Source organism: Pleuronectes platessa, chromosome 9 (genome assembly GCF_947347685.1).
Source record: "Pleuronectes platessa chromosome 9, fPlePla1.1, whole genome shotgun sequence".
NCBI classification, from domain to species: Eukaryota; Metazoa; Chordata; class Actinopteri; order Pleuronectiformes; family Pleuronectidae; genus Pleuronectes; species Pleuronectes platessa.
This window is the reverse complement of record NC_070634.1, coordinates 4,840,768-4,856,975: the sequence shown is the minus strand read 5'-3', so window position 1 is coordinate 4,856,975 and position 16,208 is coordinate 4,840,768. Positions and strand designations below refer to the sequence as shown.

The 16,208-nt window shown below is 39.3% G+C and overlaps 2 protein-coding genes across 2 annotated transcripts; one reads left to right on the top strand and one right to left on the bottom strand.

The window, feature by feature from the left end:
- The first annotated feature begins 706 nt into the window (after positions 1-706).
- Positions 707-5,357, top strand: LOC128447980 (protein SPO16 homolog). Its single transcript, XM_053430456.1, has 5 exons — positions 707-986; positions 2,658-2,751; positions 4,607-4,778; positions 4,927-5,005; positions 5,117-5,357. Exons 1-5 carry the CDS (start codon positions 924-926, stop codon positions 5,222-5,224), a joined length of 516 nt encoding a protein of 171 aa, XP_053286431.1. The 5' UTR covers positions 707-923; the 3' UTR covers positions 5,225-5,357.
- A 78-nt stretch (positions 5,358-5,435) lies between these two features.
- Positions 5,436-15,886, bottom strand: LOC128448471 (glomulin-like). Its single transcript, XM_053431148.1, is given in 17 exon segments — positions 5,436-5,531; positions 5,613-5,707; positions 6,270-6,568; positions 7,600-7,709; positions 7,840-7,924; positions 8,351-8,424; positions 8,516-8,557; positions 10,389-10,478; positions 10,559-10,589; positions 10,687-10,740; positions 10,847-11,013; positions 11,100-11,190; positions 11,542-11,788; positions 12,651-12,759; positions 12,845-12,955; positions 13,973-14,098; positions 15,845-15,886. Coding segments are annotated over 17 exon segments (1,869 nt in total).
- Between the last annotated feature and the right edge of the window lie 322 nt (positions 15,887-16,208).

Here is a 16,208-nt window from a genome sequence, read left to right as displayed (position 1 = left end):
TTTCTGCGGAATACGAATGTACTGACGAGGTGTAAACTACAATGTCACTCGGATGAGTTGGGAAATGGGTGGAAATGTAAAAAATGCCGTCATAATGTTAAAGTAAAAAAATAGCCACATCAAAATGTTTTCTTTCTTGGCCCATGCCCCCTCCTTCCACCAGGTTTCATCAAAGTTGTAGTTTTTGTCTAATCCTACTTAAAAATTAACCAAAAACAAACGGACATGAGTGAAACATGCTTAACCTCCTTGAATGTATTAATGAATAATTATTGATATTAATATGTGCTTGCTGCTTTGGCTGATAGGGACAGGAGTGGCACTAATGTAGTTAATGCTAATATTTGTCCTGCTGTGACCATTTAAAATGTCTGCCATTAAAAGCCTCATGTATGGGGAATAAACATCTATTCTTAACATTTTGACTTCATTCTCGAAATGTAAAGAGAATACAAGTTCTTAACTAAACAAGCTAGGAAAGATTAAGCACTGGCAGCTTATCACTAAACATTTCAACTTTATTTAGTGCAACAAAAATATCCTCAAAATATTCAACTTAATTCTCAATATTTCTACTTCGTTCTCATTTGGACTTTTTTCTCAACTTTTCTAAGTTATTCTCAACTTTATTCTCAAATTTCAACTTTAATATAAACGCTTAAACTTTCGTTTCAACCTTTCGACTTTATTCTTAACATTTAAAAAAATCTATCATCTCTGCCCTTGAAGACATGAGAGAAAAAGGATGCACGTTGTTGGTAGGTGGAACAGCGGTGCGGCACTACAGCGCCTTCTCGTGGTTGGACATGATATAATAAGGGAACTTGTCAGAACCATGGTCAGAACGGGGACAACATGGAGAACAGGATCCGTCAGTGAAGCACAGTGTTGTTATCAGAGTTATTAACCCTGCAGCAGACACAATGACAACACACAGAGAAGCGCCAGTCTGGAAAACCACGGTGATAGTCAGCACATCTCTTCAGGTAGAGGGCAACACTGTCCAGCATCTGTTTGTTTCAAGATGGCGGGTCAGCACCTTACTGTCTATGGTCAGCACAGGGGTTAGCTAGCTGTGAAGCTGTGTATCTAACGCGCAGCCACCACAACTTAATATGCGTTAAAATGATATGAACTCTCTTTAAAAACAGAGTTCATCCGTATTTCTTTCCAGCAGGAAAATTATTTTAAGACTAAGATAAGTTAAAACTTTATTTATCCTTACACTTAAAATGTACACATAATGTAAATGTATATCTGAACACACGCACAAAAATACCCATACAGTGTTTACAATGCATACAACAGAACCATAACACATCCACCCCCACCCAAATACATACAAATAATACTTCAATAAAATAAAAACATTTTAGGATCACTCTTTAGAAGTGCATATACGTACTGTTGTACCTTTACACATACTGGTTTATATACACAGACACCCTGTGTGTGTGTGTTCAGGTAAATACATATACCATTATGTGTGTATATGTATGTACATGCCTGCAGATAAAAGTAAAAAACATGTACTTATACGTACATGTACATATATACACATTTTGGTTTATATACACTTAATAAATGTGTTTATGTTCAGTTATATACATTTACAATTATGTATATATATACTGTATATACACACTCACCGGCCACTTTATTAGGTACAACCTTGCTAGTACCGGTTGGACCCCCTTTTGCCTTCAGAACTACCTTAATTCTTCGTAGTATAGATTCAACAAGGCGTGGCGTTTAAACATTGCTCAATTGGTCCAAAGGTGCCGAAAGTGTGCCAAGAAAATATCCCCCACACCATTACACCAGCATCACTAGCCTGAACCGTTGATACAAGGCAGGATGGATCCATGCTTTCATGTTGTTTATGCCAAATTCTGACCCTACCATCTGAATTTCACAGCTGAAATCGAGACTCATCAGAACAGGCAAGGTTTTTGATGAGCTTGTGCTAATTGTAGCCTCAGTTTCCTGTTATTAGCCCATCTGCTTCAAAGTTCGACGTGTTGTGCGTTCAGAGATGGTATTCTGTATACCTTGGTTGTAACGAGTGGTTATTTGAGTTACTATTGCCTTTCTATCATCTCTAACCACTCTGCTCATTCTTCTCTGATCTCTGACATCAGCAAGGCATTTTCATCCACCCAGCTGCCGCTCAGTGGTTATTTTCTCTTTTTCGGACCATTCTCCGTAAACCCTAGATGGTTGTGCTTAAAAATCCCAGTAGATCAGCAGTTTTTGAAATACTCAGACCAGCCCGTCTGGCCCCAACAACCATGCCACGTTCAAAGTCACTTAAATCCCCTTCTTCCCCATTCTGATGCTCGGTTTGAACTTCAGCAAGTCGTCTTCACCACGTCTAGATGCCTAAATGCATGGAGTTGCTGCCATGTGATGAGCTGATTAGCTATTTTTGTTAACAAGCAATTGAACAGGTGTGGCTTATAAAGTGGCCGGTGAGTGTGTATATATATATATATATGTAGATATGTTTGTGTACATAAAACCTAAAGAAAGAAGAGTAGTAGATCATTCAGAAATATATTTACCTATACTCTGCCTACCTACCTCTTTCCTTGCCAAATTTTGAAGTGAATTTAATTATGTTTTTTTTAATGTGTGCATTTGTTTGTTTTTACCAGAACCATGATACAGTCAGGATGCTGATGGCACAACAGCACCGAATCAGATCATCGGATAGCGTTGAGGCTGGAGCCTTTATTTTTCCTCTGTCAGGTAAATCGGCTTTTATAACCTCTGTAGATCAGTGGTCATCAACCTTTTCATGCCCAACATCACTTTTTAATTGTTAACATAAGCAAAGATCTATCTTCCAAAAAACCCACTTATGAGGGTCACATTTATTATTTTTGCCATCTCTGTTAGAGGTTCAATGTACGGACATAAATATACACAAAGAAAGGCAGTTATGCAACTTTGTATATTCAATGCACAATATCAATTCATATTTACAGCATCTGATCAATGCGCAATATTTTGCTTCTTCGTTCCACACTTTGTTTTGCAGCTGAGCTGCTTCTGCAGCACAATGGCTTTACAAAGGCTTTGCCTTGAATATGGCCATAAATATGACTATTTCCTTGTATAAAAGTATTCCAGTGTACTAGAGTAAATACAAGTACTATACACTACGAAGCTGTGCATCTTCCTCTCCTGCAAATACATCACAATAAACCCACTTTTCTGTGATCATAGATCAGATTCGGTCAACATAAACGCTGGACTGCTATTATTGGAAACGCATACAGGAAGTGTTACACCACTTATGTTTGTGAGATAAATTCATCAGATAAACATTAAAACTCAGGTGAAAGATGATTTTCTCTGTTTATTGTGCTGTGAATAGGGATGTTTACGATAACCGCGGTTTCACAACATCACGGTTTCTTAACCCTAAGAATTTAAAAAAATACAATATCTAACAATGATATCCTTCATCTGGTGAATCACGTAGTATACGTGTGCGCTGTGCAGTGAGGTCACATTTCAAGTTTGTGCGAGCCACTTACTTGAAACGTAAGCGGAGAGGTGGTATTTTGACATACAGGCCTTATTTCCTGCAGTGTAGGAGCATTTCGGGTGTCTAAAAGATAAACAGAGCATCACTGAAGAAGATGGATATCCAATTTGTAAAAACATGTTGGTGAAAAGTGACAGCGAAAGGTTCCAACACTATGCTCTGTCTTCACACAAGCCAGAGGGATGAACCTTGCTGTGGCATATTTCATCACATTTTATCCCCTCAGAGGTCAAGACTGAGCACTGAAAATCTGAACATGCTCACATTTCAGACTGAAAAGACATGGATTGGAAATTGCAGTCTTGATGCAGTTAAAGACGTCCTGCTGCCTGTGACTTATTGATTCAAAAGGACGATACAGTGAATGCTATATTTTATATTTTTTAAAACTTCAGTATAAAAGGGTAGGCTTAGCTGTTTTATTTGCAGGACCAAAATAATGTGTGTAAAATACAACAAACATTTAATAAAAAATTATTGTGGGGTCTTATTCCTTTGGCCTGCGACACCAAAATCTCATATCCTGACATCCCTAGCTGTGAACCACAATGGTTATCTGTCACAAACATACGTATTTCCAACACTTCCCAAACCCGTTTCAAAGTAAAAGCACTGTTGCAATCGCAAGACTGGAAGATCAAAGTCTTTTATACCGTAATGTTCTGACATTTAGTCTATTACATAATAGGACTTGTATTGAAGGAAATGCAGTAGATATACCAGTAGCTCCACCACCAGTAGCAGAAACGCTGCCAGTGTGAAAACATACAACCGACACACAGTTGATCTGACAGCCACTGAGTCCAGAGAATTACAGGGATCGACAATGAACACTGCCGAGATCGACCATCTGTAGATCATCTGGGACAATTAGTCCTCTCAATACAATTGCCTTACATTGTTCACACCCAGTATTGAACTGAGTATGAGCTGCTTTCGGACCCTTACCTGAACCTACAGACACACAGACCAGAAATTTGCTTTATAAGATGTCATGAATGTTGTGGAAAATCTAAGCCTCCAAGTAAACAAACAATAACATGTTCCTAGGTACTGCGTTTCTGTTGGTGGATCCCCAAGACCTACCAGTCCACTTTGAGGAGTCAGGAATCATTGAGAAGATAAAAAAGTTTATGCAAGTACACCGCAACAGCTTTCTACTTCTATACACACCCTTTACTGGGAAAAAGGAACTGGAGATCTTGTCAGAGATTCAGTGCAGGTAGATAAATTTCCTCTACAAATTTTTTGTGGTATAGCCGCTTGATTGACAATAATGTCATAAGGCTTGTGGTCACATAGCCAAAACAATTCTAAGATATTTATTATGTATAATGTGTCCAGTCATACAATGTATTTTTCTCTTTCAGATTCTTTGGCAGCAATCTCAGGATTCTGCCCGTCAGAAACAATGCTGAGGTCGTTGAAGGAATGTTGACAATCGCCAAGGTAAATATAAAGGCAGGAAACAGAAGTTATTTGGTGAAGCTAAACAATAAATTAGACATGCTTTTGTGCTGTTGTGATACTTTACGTAATTTGGATCTTATTTGTCTGCAGGCCACCAGTAAGCCCCATGTAGACAACATCTGTGAACGCTTGTCTCAGGCTCAGACTCACATCGTCGACAGCAGTCCTGTGTGGCAGATGCTTAGAGACAAACTCTGACGCTCAGCTGATGATTGTTCTCAGAAGCCCTGGTGTTGTTTTATTCTAACCACTACAAAATGTATATCTTAACAAATACAAAAGTAAAAACTCTGTTTTTACACTTTTGGCATGAAACACATCACACTTTATTGAATGCATGTCTTAAACTGTTAACAAAAATAAATGAAAACAGAGTCAAGAAAAAATAACCCAGTGATCTCATCTTGGTTTAGTTTGGAATCTTTCGCTTTTCCTCTGCGATCTCTTCAATGCGGAAAATAAGACTCTCCATCAGGTCAAAGGTCACCAAAGCGCTCTGCAACACCTGTGACACATGAGAACAGTCAGCTTGTCTGCAGAGGCCAGAATCAAAAAGGATAATTGACAGGACAGAATGTTTCTGTACCTGGTGCTTGACCTCGGGGGACATATTGGACACATCCTGATGTTTCACTGTGATGCGTTTGACTAATGTGCTGGATCTGGCAGATTCTCTGGCTTCTGGAGGAGGACAAAAGAAAGACTTCACCATATGAAAAAAATTGTAGTGGTTCCACTAGTGCGTCATCAGCAGCTTGTGCAGGGTTGCATCAGTTTCGTTTTGTCACGGACAAAACAGTGGTTCTCAACCCTTAGTCATGTGAATGCTATATGTCAGGAACACCTGAAGGGACTGAATGTTAGTAATGCATTTAGATAATGATGCTTTTCTTATGTTCCTGTCCCTCACTATATTCAGCTCAGCAGACAGGTTGGGTCGATGGTGGCACAGCACAGTGAGCACTGAGCACATAATGCAGCTCCCATCTGATCAGATTTGGAATCTGAGATGTGTTTCTCTGCACCTTAGTCTGCTGCACCAATATTCTTAACCTTATTATTAGATTTTGCCCAGCAAAAATAAACATATACATATATTAATTTTCTAAACTGCAATTACATTTTATTTGAGCATTTTGTATAACTTTCTTCCACGCTCACTATCTCTGTATGTTTATAGACCAAAACACTTTCCAAACTCTTCCACAGGTTGAGAATGACTGGACTAACAGATAATGCCTACCTTTGACTTTTAGCTTTAGATCCTCCCTCAGTGCCTTAAGTTCAGCAGAATAATATGCTCTTGACATGCTGATACACACACGCAGCATTTTCAGGTATTCATCTTTGATTCTGACCAGCTCCTCCCACACATCTGTCTGAGGGAAAAGGAGCAGATCAGTAGATCATCAGCTCTCTGTGTTAACCAGGTGGGCTTGACAGAAGAGTTGGGTAAGCTTTGAATGACACTGACTTACTTGGCTCCACAGTACTTTGTCTTTGATGAGGAGAAAGCGTAGAAGATTTAAACTTTCCATTATCCTGGACAAAAAATACAAGATATTATTTAATGGCTCAGTCTGAATAATATGTCTCAGTTTTCACATTCACAGACAAAACCAAATTTTGATAAAGTTCAATTTGGACTGCAAGTAAGAGGGCTGTAACTGAGTAAAGATCCAGATCATTTTGTTTAACATCTAAATGTGCTGTAATTTGGCGCCTTCATTTAAACTGTAAATGCATTTTTATATGTTTTAACAAACATCCTCCTGTGATGCATCTGGGCACATGATCAAAGATGTTTCCTGGGGCGTGTCTGGTTTTTCAACATTAGACACCCTCACCCAGGCAATCCAGCTGGGGTTGTTGTACATAGGTCAAAGCATTAAGCAGATGTATATATCTACATTTGTGGATATATATATATATGGTTTGTGATTTTTACCAAATAAAAGCCACTGTGTGTGTGATTTGAAAAGTTTAGACTGTCACTTAGGGATTTCGCCCAGTCTGGCAAGAATTTGTGAGATAACATATTTGTCATCTGGTGTCGACGAAATGCCTGTCACATTTTCTGAGCAACAGCGCCCTCTGTAGCTACATGTGGTAATTAATTCAGTCCGTCTCCAAGCGATTCGTTTTTCACGGAGAGAGTGTGTTGAGTGGCACTCTGACTAAACCACTGACTGAAGTGACTCCCTCACTGAACTGAAACACAACTGAATGGTGGACATCACCCATGATCCTCGGCTTCCTGAACCAGAAGACCTGCTGCTGTAACAAATCCACCTAACTCTGTATAGATTTCTCTTCATACTTTCAAACATTTCAAGGCTGAATATTGATATAAACGCTGGTTTTCTAACTAATCTACAGTTCAGTTCATATTAATTGAAGAACATGATGATTTAATCTCACAAAAGTTACATAGGCTGAGGTTTGGGAATGAAAGACGAAATATTCTCCCTATTCTAAGTTTGTGGACCATCAAAATATGAATTTGAAGCTGCTAAAGTAAAAAAAAGTTGCCCAGATTTGATTTAAAATCAAATTGTTCATTTTATTATTACCTGTCCATACTATGGAGCAGATCTGTCTCAGCACCTTGTGGAAAACACAGCACCAGTCCCAGCAGTGAGAGAAACTCCTCTCCCAGGAACCATTTATTGTGGTTACCAGGCTGGAGAACAGATGTTATACATTAAACAGATTCAATTTCATCAGATAAACAGCGACAGAGACTGAGGCTAAACGCAAAGGAGAGATTTTATGAAAAATAATAATGTGACTCTTGTCATCTTTAACCTCACCTCCATGGAAACTTCCACTTGATTCTTGATGTTCTTCACTACATAACTCTCTACACCTGCATGGTTGCCTGTTTTTAACATACACCTGTAAAACAAAACATGATTGTAAAAAGAGTTCAGTTTTTTGGTCAGTAAGATATGATAAAGCCACAACAAATACTAAGAGAATATGCATTGATAATGAAAGATCCACTGAAATCAGCAGTTTCAGAAACCAACAACCGTGCAACAGTTAAAGTCACTGTTATCCCCTTTTCACTCCATTCTAATGTTTTATATGAACATTATTATTTTACACATTACACTCCTGCCACATGATTGGCTGATTGTATAGGTTTTCCTTAGTTAAAATGTTAAAATGTATGTATACAAATCATGTGGTTAGAGGCACTAAATCTGATGTTCCAAATGTGTTCTGTATTCACATTAACCTTTTCTCAAAAACTCTGAAACAGGAAAAAATGTACTTGAATTAAAGTTATAGTTTATTTTTACCTTTGCGACTTCTCACCTGAAAAACTTGTGCTTTGCCTCAGGATCCAGTTTATTGATGAAGAGCTGAAGAACCTGTAGTCCTGATGTTCTCTGGAGAAGCAGTGATCACAAAAATGAAAACGACACAGTATCACAGATGTGGAATAGTAATTAGTGTCTTAAAGGTTACTTGTATACTCACCAAATGTTGCAGTGGACATTCAATCAGTAGCTGCCGCAGGTTCTGTGATTTACAAAGCACAGCAGGTCACTGATTGGTCAGAAGATTTTGATTGTTCATCGCTCTTTTGGTTCTATAGGGCACACTGATATTTTGTTGAGAGGTATTCAGCGAAGCCACCACCATCCGGAAGGGCTTTTATTTGGAAAATCCAGCTTCCTTTCAGGTTTCCTGGTAACATCCTGTAACCATCAAGGGGCTTTCATTTTTTGAATTCAGCCTCTAATCGTCCTTCCTGTTAAGGGTCTGTGACTATCTGGGGGGTTATATTCTGAAAATCAAGCCTCTATGCAGGCTCGGTGATATCGCACACACACGTTTTAATATATTTTAGTATTTTAACAAAGGACTAATAGATTCTTAGTGCTATTTTTATGTATTTATGTATTATTATGATGTGTTGTGTGTGACTACTGTTTGCAAACCAAATTGCCTCTCGGTGACAGTAAAGATGATCTAAACCTTACCATAACTTTTATTCCTCTATGAGTGAGTATTTACTTTTACGAGTTTTTATTTATTTGTGATGCATTTTGCGCACTTTGTTTTCTCTGACACCTTCACTCTGCTCCACACAGTCAAGACCACATTCACTCAGCCTCTCTATGCCGGAGTTTCGTTTTATTATCATGGAGCCAGAGTTCATTTAAAGAGCAGTGATTTCGATTCTGTGTTAATATCTTTTACTTCTTTTGTTTCCATGTTTGTTACTCAAAGTTTGGCCTTTCTGCTCAGCACAGAGCTCAGCTGTCAATCAAACACTGACGTTCCTAAATCACAAATATTTAGTTATCTCTTTGTAAAGACAGAAATCTATAATTACACTGACATGATTGTGTTTGAAAGAACTAATGTTGCTGTTGTTTTCTAAATCAATGTAGAAATACGGGTCTCTGAAGTTTTATAAACTTAATTGAGATGTGATAAAGGTGGAAAGGGAGGTTCCTAATAAAATGCTTAGTTTGTGGTTCTAAACACTGGTTTTCAACTGTACTCAGAAACAAGACTCCACTTTCTACCATTTAAACATCTTTAAATACGTCGTCAGTTCTTTGCAGTGGAGATTGAACAGGGACGTGTCAAAATCAGCATCTGTCGACGTCTGCGGATTTGATCGACGAATCTGTCTCACAAAACATTGAACATTATGGAGATTCAAACTAAAGCTAAAACCCCAAAATATCCTTACAAGATATTTCCAGGAAACCCCAAAGGAGGCTTGATTTTCAAAATAAAAGCCCCTGGCTGGTGATAGGAACTCACCAAAAACCCCACATAGAGGCTTGATTTTCAAAATAAAAGCCCCTAGATAGTTACAAGATGTTACCAGTAAACCCAAAAGGAGGCTGGATTTTCAAAATGAAAGCACTCTGCTGTTAATAAAACCTAACCAGTAAGCCTGAAGGAGGCTGGATTTTTTTAATAAGACCTGACCAGAATTTTTTACAACTTTCTTTAACATTGTGAGTTTTTCTCAGAAAAATTCATGGATCTTAATGATAATAGGCAAGTTTAGGCGACTTATATTAATGACTGTGTAAAATTTGGTGCAGATCCAAATAAAAATCGGGACTGAACGAGTTTTGTGTTAGGCACATAAGCAGGCTGACGTTATATTGCTTAGCACTTTAGAATTGTAATGAGTGCTAACTCATTGTGGGAACTGTGAGTTTCTCTATAATGATGTAAGTTTTCAACTTACTAAGTAAAGTGCCTTGAGATAATGTATTTAATGATTTGACACCATATAAATAAATCTGTATTCAATTGAAGTAATCATATTTCTGAAAGCCTTCTGTTATCTTGTAAGGCTGATGTGATGTGCTCATCTCACCTGTAGTGCACTGTAGAAGCTCTTCAGCTCCAGTAGACTCACTGGAAGTGCATTGTCCTGCACGCTCTGCAAGCTTTTAGTAAACAGTGCCTGATTGATAACACAAAAAAGTCAGGTTTCATATTAATCTCACCTTTATCAAAGATATTGTATTATTGATGGTCAATTACCAGGCCTTTAAGCAAGTGGGATTCTTTTTTGCTGTCAAAGAAGCAAGATGAGAGATTTTAGAAAACTAATCAGTTTAAAACAACAACCCCCCCCCCCCCCCCCCCCATATGCAATATTGAGAGCGTACCTGCTGAGAAGTTGACTGATGTATTCCACGTTGCACCGTAGAATAAACACGGGACTGGAGCAGGGAAAAGGTGCAGTTTTAACTGTTTGTCGAGCAAATTTACAAGGAACACTGTGACCTATGCATCATCATTGTGACACATTAAAGGTTGTTCTCACACCTGTAAACTGCTGGAAAGCTGTCTATGTTGATGCGCTGGACAAACAGCAGATAAGCCAGACAGGCTCTCGCTTCGTTCAACTGACTGTTGTCCGCCAGGGGGCTTTTCTTCGGAGAGTTGAAGAACAGGAGCTCAGAGAGGGACACTTGGATCACAGGTAGTGTGACCTGTAGAATTGAAACTGGTCTGTAAATGTAACATTGCTTCTTTATGGATTAAAAAAAAATAGAAGAAGAGAATATATTTCTCTTACCATTATCTCCATTGCAAAGAGCCACAGTGACGATTTCCTGTCTCGGTTTAGTTCGGCCTCCAGCAAAGGATCTCTCAAACTCCTCAGGCAGCTGCAAATTATAAACCCATGTGTTAATAATTCTTCACTTTCCGTGCTAACTGTAAATACTACACTGAAAAGTATTGTTAATTCTTAATATGAATTGTTATCAACTGAAAGAATCCTAAAAACGATCAGTGTAACAGAGGTATAAAAATAGAATAGAAAGTTGTTTATTTTTAGCTTTAAGAGACAGAAAATTGAAGGAAGTATTGCAATGTATAAATTCACTCAATTAACTCTTACCAAGATAAAACATCTAGAAATGATTTGATTTCATAAGGTACTTAGTTAGACTCTTTCAAACTCTGATGTGCAGACTTCCAGTTGGTCTGTGTCAAACCATAAACATAAAACGTACAACTTGAGAAGCTCAGTCCTCAGCTCCTCATCTTCAGCAGTGTCACAGTCTCCATCTTTCCTCTTCATCTCCTCAACAATCGACCTTGTGAACTCAGCCAGTGCGGAGTAGCAGCGACACAGTCCGAACTCATCAGCCTCCTCCTGCTGCTGGGTGTAAGGCACCGGCAGCCGGGAAAGCTGCCTCTGCAGGGCAGACAGAACCAGGCCCACGCAGGCTGCCTTTCTGGCATCCAGCCGCAGCAACACTACATTTAACATTCATGTACAACAGGGGGAGCCAAATACCATGTTATTAAAACAACAAAATGACCATGAGTTGGAGAGTGCTTCCTCTCCATGAGTGACAATGGTTATAATAGTAGTTCGTCACTGGCTGATCTAGGGAGTTTTTCTACACCCATTCACACTTCCTGATTCAGTGAGTTGCATTGATATCATTCCTTGTTTACTTTTAGCTCTATAGTTTTGAGCAAAGTCTCACATTTTGAATATCTTGATAAATGTTATTTGTTCAAGCACATTGTGTTCAATGTGCTTGAAAAGCTTGAAAAGCTTCAACAAAGCTTAGAAATTCTAAACAAACTGTTATATGTATTGTTACTAAGTGCCTAGTAAATACATTTGTCATAGAATACCGACAGGACAAGGGCACTTGAGAGGCCTATCAGATTTTAGCTGTGGCCAGTGCCCCCCCTTGGCCCGCCCCTGTATTTCTTACACATAATATGTAGAAAAATTGGAGTGTAAATAAGTTATATCACAGAATGCAGAATATTTTGTAAATGGCATGTCTCCATAACAATTATAGCACTTTACATAATTCATTATGAGAGTTGCTATGAGTGCATATCTCAGTCATCTCCAATGACATATCCGTTCATTAGACTTTACCCTGTCAGTCATTACAGTTACTTATGAAAGATCCATATATTGTACAAGCATATATCATCAGAACGGTGCTCTCTGTAACCAGATTTAAATTTGACTTTGTAAATTATGATAATTTGCAAAACTCATAATGTTGTAAAACATATCTATCATAGCTTTGAAACAGTATATGATATAGGTTTAATACATTGCATTTCAGCACACAAACAGTTGTGTCACCTGTTTGAAAATATGGAACTAGAACCATGATGGTCTCAGAAATGGCACCAGGATGAATGTCTTCAATCAGTCCAAGCAAACTCTGCAGGAGCTCGTCTGCCCTGCAAGTCTAAACAAACAAACAAGCAAACATTTAACCTGATGGAAAGGATTCTAGAAAGCATTCATTATGTCGATTAATAGTTCCTACCTACCTGGGTCAGATGAGTGATGGCAGCCTGGCAGTGATAAAGACCCTTCTCTTTTTTTACTATTCCATTTATCAGAGGTTCCAAGAGAACACAGCCCATAGACTTCACAATCTCCTGAGAGCAAGACAAACACAAACACAAACCCCATCAGTTAAAAAAAGAGCACCTGCTGATGTGGATTTTCTGTGCCCTTCCTTTAATTTGCATAAGTCACTATATTAAATAAGGTGCATGCAAAAGCAACTGCAGTTTTAAACTTGCTCTGCTACCAAGTCCTCTGGCTTAAAGTGTGATTTCAATGGTTTCAGGTTGATCTAGGAATTTCTCTATATTTCTTTAACATTTCTTTAGCTTGACTGAATGTAAGAGGACTGTTGGGCCTTGGTTGAGGTAAGTGCTCTCCCTGGGGGAAAACAGCTGAGGGAGCTGTTTTTTACAAGACACCCTTCTGATGCAAAATGGCTTAGACTTATCCAAAGAGGTGTGAAAAATGGCTATCAAAAGTTTCTGAATTTTTTCTACAGAGTTATAATCTCATGAGTACTTGTTAATGAAAATTGTGTCGCACTACATTTCCTCCATCTCTCTCCCCGTCTCATTTTATTCGCTACGTCCATGTTATATGCCAAGGATTTCTCATTTGATAATCAATCATTTGAACCCCATGAGAATGTTTTAGCCTGAGACGGAGGACGGAGTAAGATATTTCTCAAAGTACAGTACACAGAGCTGCATGGAGCGTGGAGATATAGGACAACCATGGGCACTTAGAGAAATGCTGTATTGAAGAGGGTTATCAGTGGAGCGAGAAATCTGACTGAATATCTGCTTGTTTCCTCCCCACACCTCCGGGTCAAGAGGCCAGCCAGCACAGAGTAGCAGGCTGCATGTTGATGTTTGGCCTAGCTGGGCAGCAGGGGAAGAGGCTGCTGCTGTGCACTTCAGTAGACACGTGGCCGCTGGAGCTCAGGAGGCTGCAGCGTGCCCGTGTTCCTGCTTTTAGTCCGGCTAACAGATTAACACTATCAATCCACGATCACTTCATATCTGCAGAGTGTGACTGCTGCTTGTGTGGATGGATGATGATGGAGCAGATTTCTGTCAGTGTTGTGTGCGTTGGAGGAGAAATACCTGGTTCTTCTCATCCTGGATACATTTCAGTAGCTGTGCACAGTCGCCCCCGGTGACACACGCACATCCCAAATTCTTGAACCACTGGAAGTCGTCTGGCGTCAAATCTTTCTCTGGAGTATCTCTCTAAAGACAGGAAGTGAGAATTATAATATATACTCTGATAAACAGTTGATTTTTATTTTCACATCTGTTTCTGTATTAAAATGTTGTTTGCCCCTTTTTAATCTTGATCACATGAATTTCTTGATCTACAAGACTCATCATGAAATAGATTATAGATAGAGAGACAGAGAGAGAAGGGAATGGTTGGATGTATGGATGGAGAGAGAGAGAGGGATGGATAGATAGAAAGAAAGGAGAGGGAGAGAGAGGGGGGGTGATCAGGTACTTTATTGATACTGAAGGAAATTAAGACAAACCGTTTAAGCAATATTAGTTTTAGAATAGAAATTACTCATTACGCAGATCCGGGCCCGCTGTGGCCGCACCATGGATTACGATTTGTGGATCGTGTATCAGAGGTCGCAATGGTGGATCCAGTATGGCGGATTCTATATCATGCTGGCTCATCGTAGTGGGAATGACGGATCCTTTGTCGCGTTGGAGTGAGATAATGGTGGTGGACCACGACCGAGGTGGCAGCTAATGATGGATCTTAATAAGCGGCAATGGACAATGACTGTGGACTATAGTGGATCCGATCTGGATGGTGGATCATGATCTTGCTGGCTGCTGATCATGGACTATGATTGCCGCAGAACTGCTTGACATATAGTATTGAAGTTATCCTTCAAAATGTTTACCCTCATCAATGCTGCTAAAAACTTTAATCTTGATGATGTTTTCCTACACTTGGCATCTATTGCACTTCTGTCCGTCCTGGGAGAGGGATCCTCACATGTGGCTCTCTCTGAGGTTTCTACTTATTTTTACCCTGTTAAAAGGGTTTTCAGTATTTTTCCTTACTCTTGCTGAGGGTTAAGGACAGAGGATTTCTCACCATGTTAAAGCCCTTTGAGACGAATTGTAATTTCAAAAATAAAATAAATAGCAACAATCCTACATGGCCTCAAAATGTCAATTCTGAATTCGACTGCAGGAAGTGAGTTGATTAAGAGAGCTCCTTGTCATCCGTCTTCTCCGCCTGCGTGTTAACTGTTTCTCGTGGTTCATAGCTGCACCGAGTGTTCAAAGTCACTCATCAAGTGCCCAATCTGCTGTGGTGCCATCACACAGAAGCTCAAGACCTACATCTCTTAAGGTAATAAAAAAGAACGCTTGCTGACTTAAATGCTGCTTTCCCCTCCAACTTTATAATATTGTATTTTAAAATTAAATGTAGATAGCCTGTTATATATTTGAAGACCACAGGTCGTCTCTATGAATATGAGAATGAGAGAACAAGGAAATGTTTTGGACAATCTGAAGTGGTACAAAGCTGTTAATATTGAGGTGATATAATATATAGTATTTGTTGATTTTCAATCATGAAAACTGACGTCTGTAAATACACTAATATATATTTACCATATTATAACACTCACTCTTGCCAGAAGTGCCTTTTGAGAACTTAATGCTTTATGTACTAATTTCTAGATTAGGGTTAGGGTTAGTAAGCTGTTTACTTCCTGTAGAGTTGGAGGTAGACCCGTCTACTATCATGATATCTTGATAAGTTACTGCAGGCTGTGAGGGGGATGCATGCCGACTCACCGATACTCCAGTTCTAGGCCAGTTTGATGTGAATCTATCCAGGTATGTTGTGTAAATAATTGAGTGCACACTTCAGAATGTCTCAGTCCACAGAATCATCATGATGGGTGATCGTGGGTATATGATTACCTCAGTTGTAGAATATTGCCAACTTACCCATGTCTGGATCATGTCATTCACCTGGTCTTCATTCATCATCAGTGCGTCCTCGGTCCTCACAGGCAATCCTCTTAACAGGATGTCTTTGTTTTGGACACGCCACAATAGAAGCAGTGGCAGGTAGAAGAGTCTGTGTCAGCAGCGGTATCAAAATGACCAAATGAAGTGAAGCTTTGCTACCGCAGTCTCCAGGGAAAGAGAGACACTGAGTCTGTGAGCAGCACCGACATAAACCTCTTATCTGCCTTTGTGCTCGATGCGTAATAGGATTAAACCAGAGCACTGATGTGTGGTCGCACAAGACGTGGACGTGTCTGGAAGCTTCTACACTCCCGGCCCTGTGAAATACATAGTGCTGAGG

Coding starts and splice junctions, on each gene's coding strand:
- LOC128447980 (XM_053430456.1), top strand. CDS start 924: ATGACAACACACAGAGAAGCGCCAGTCTGGAAAACCACGGTGATAGTC. Junction 987..2,657: donor TAGTCAGCACATCTCTTCAG/GTAGAGGGCAAC, acceptor TGTTTTTACCAG/AACCATGATACAGTCAGGAT. Junction 2,752..4,606: donor CTTTATTTTTCCTCTGTCAG/GTAAATCGGCTT, acceptor ACATGTTCCTAG/GTACTGCGTTTCTGTTGGTG.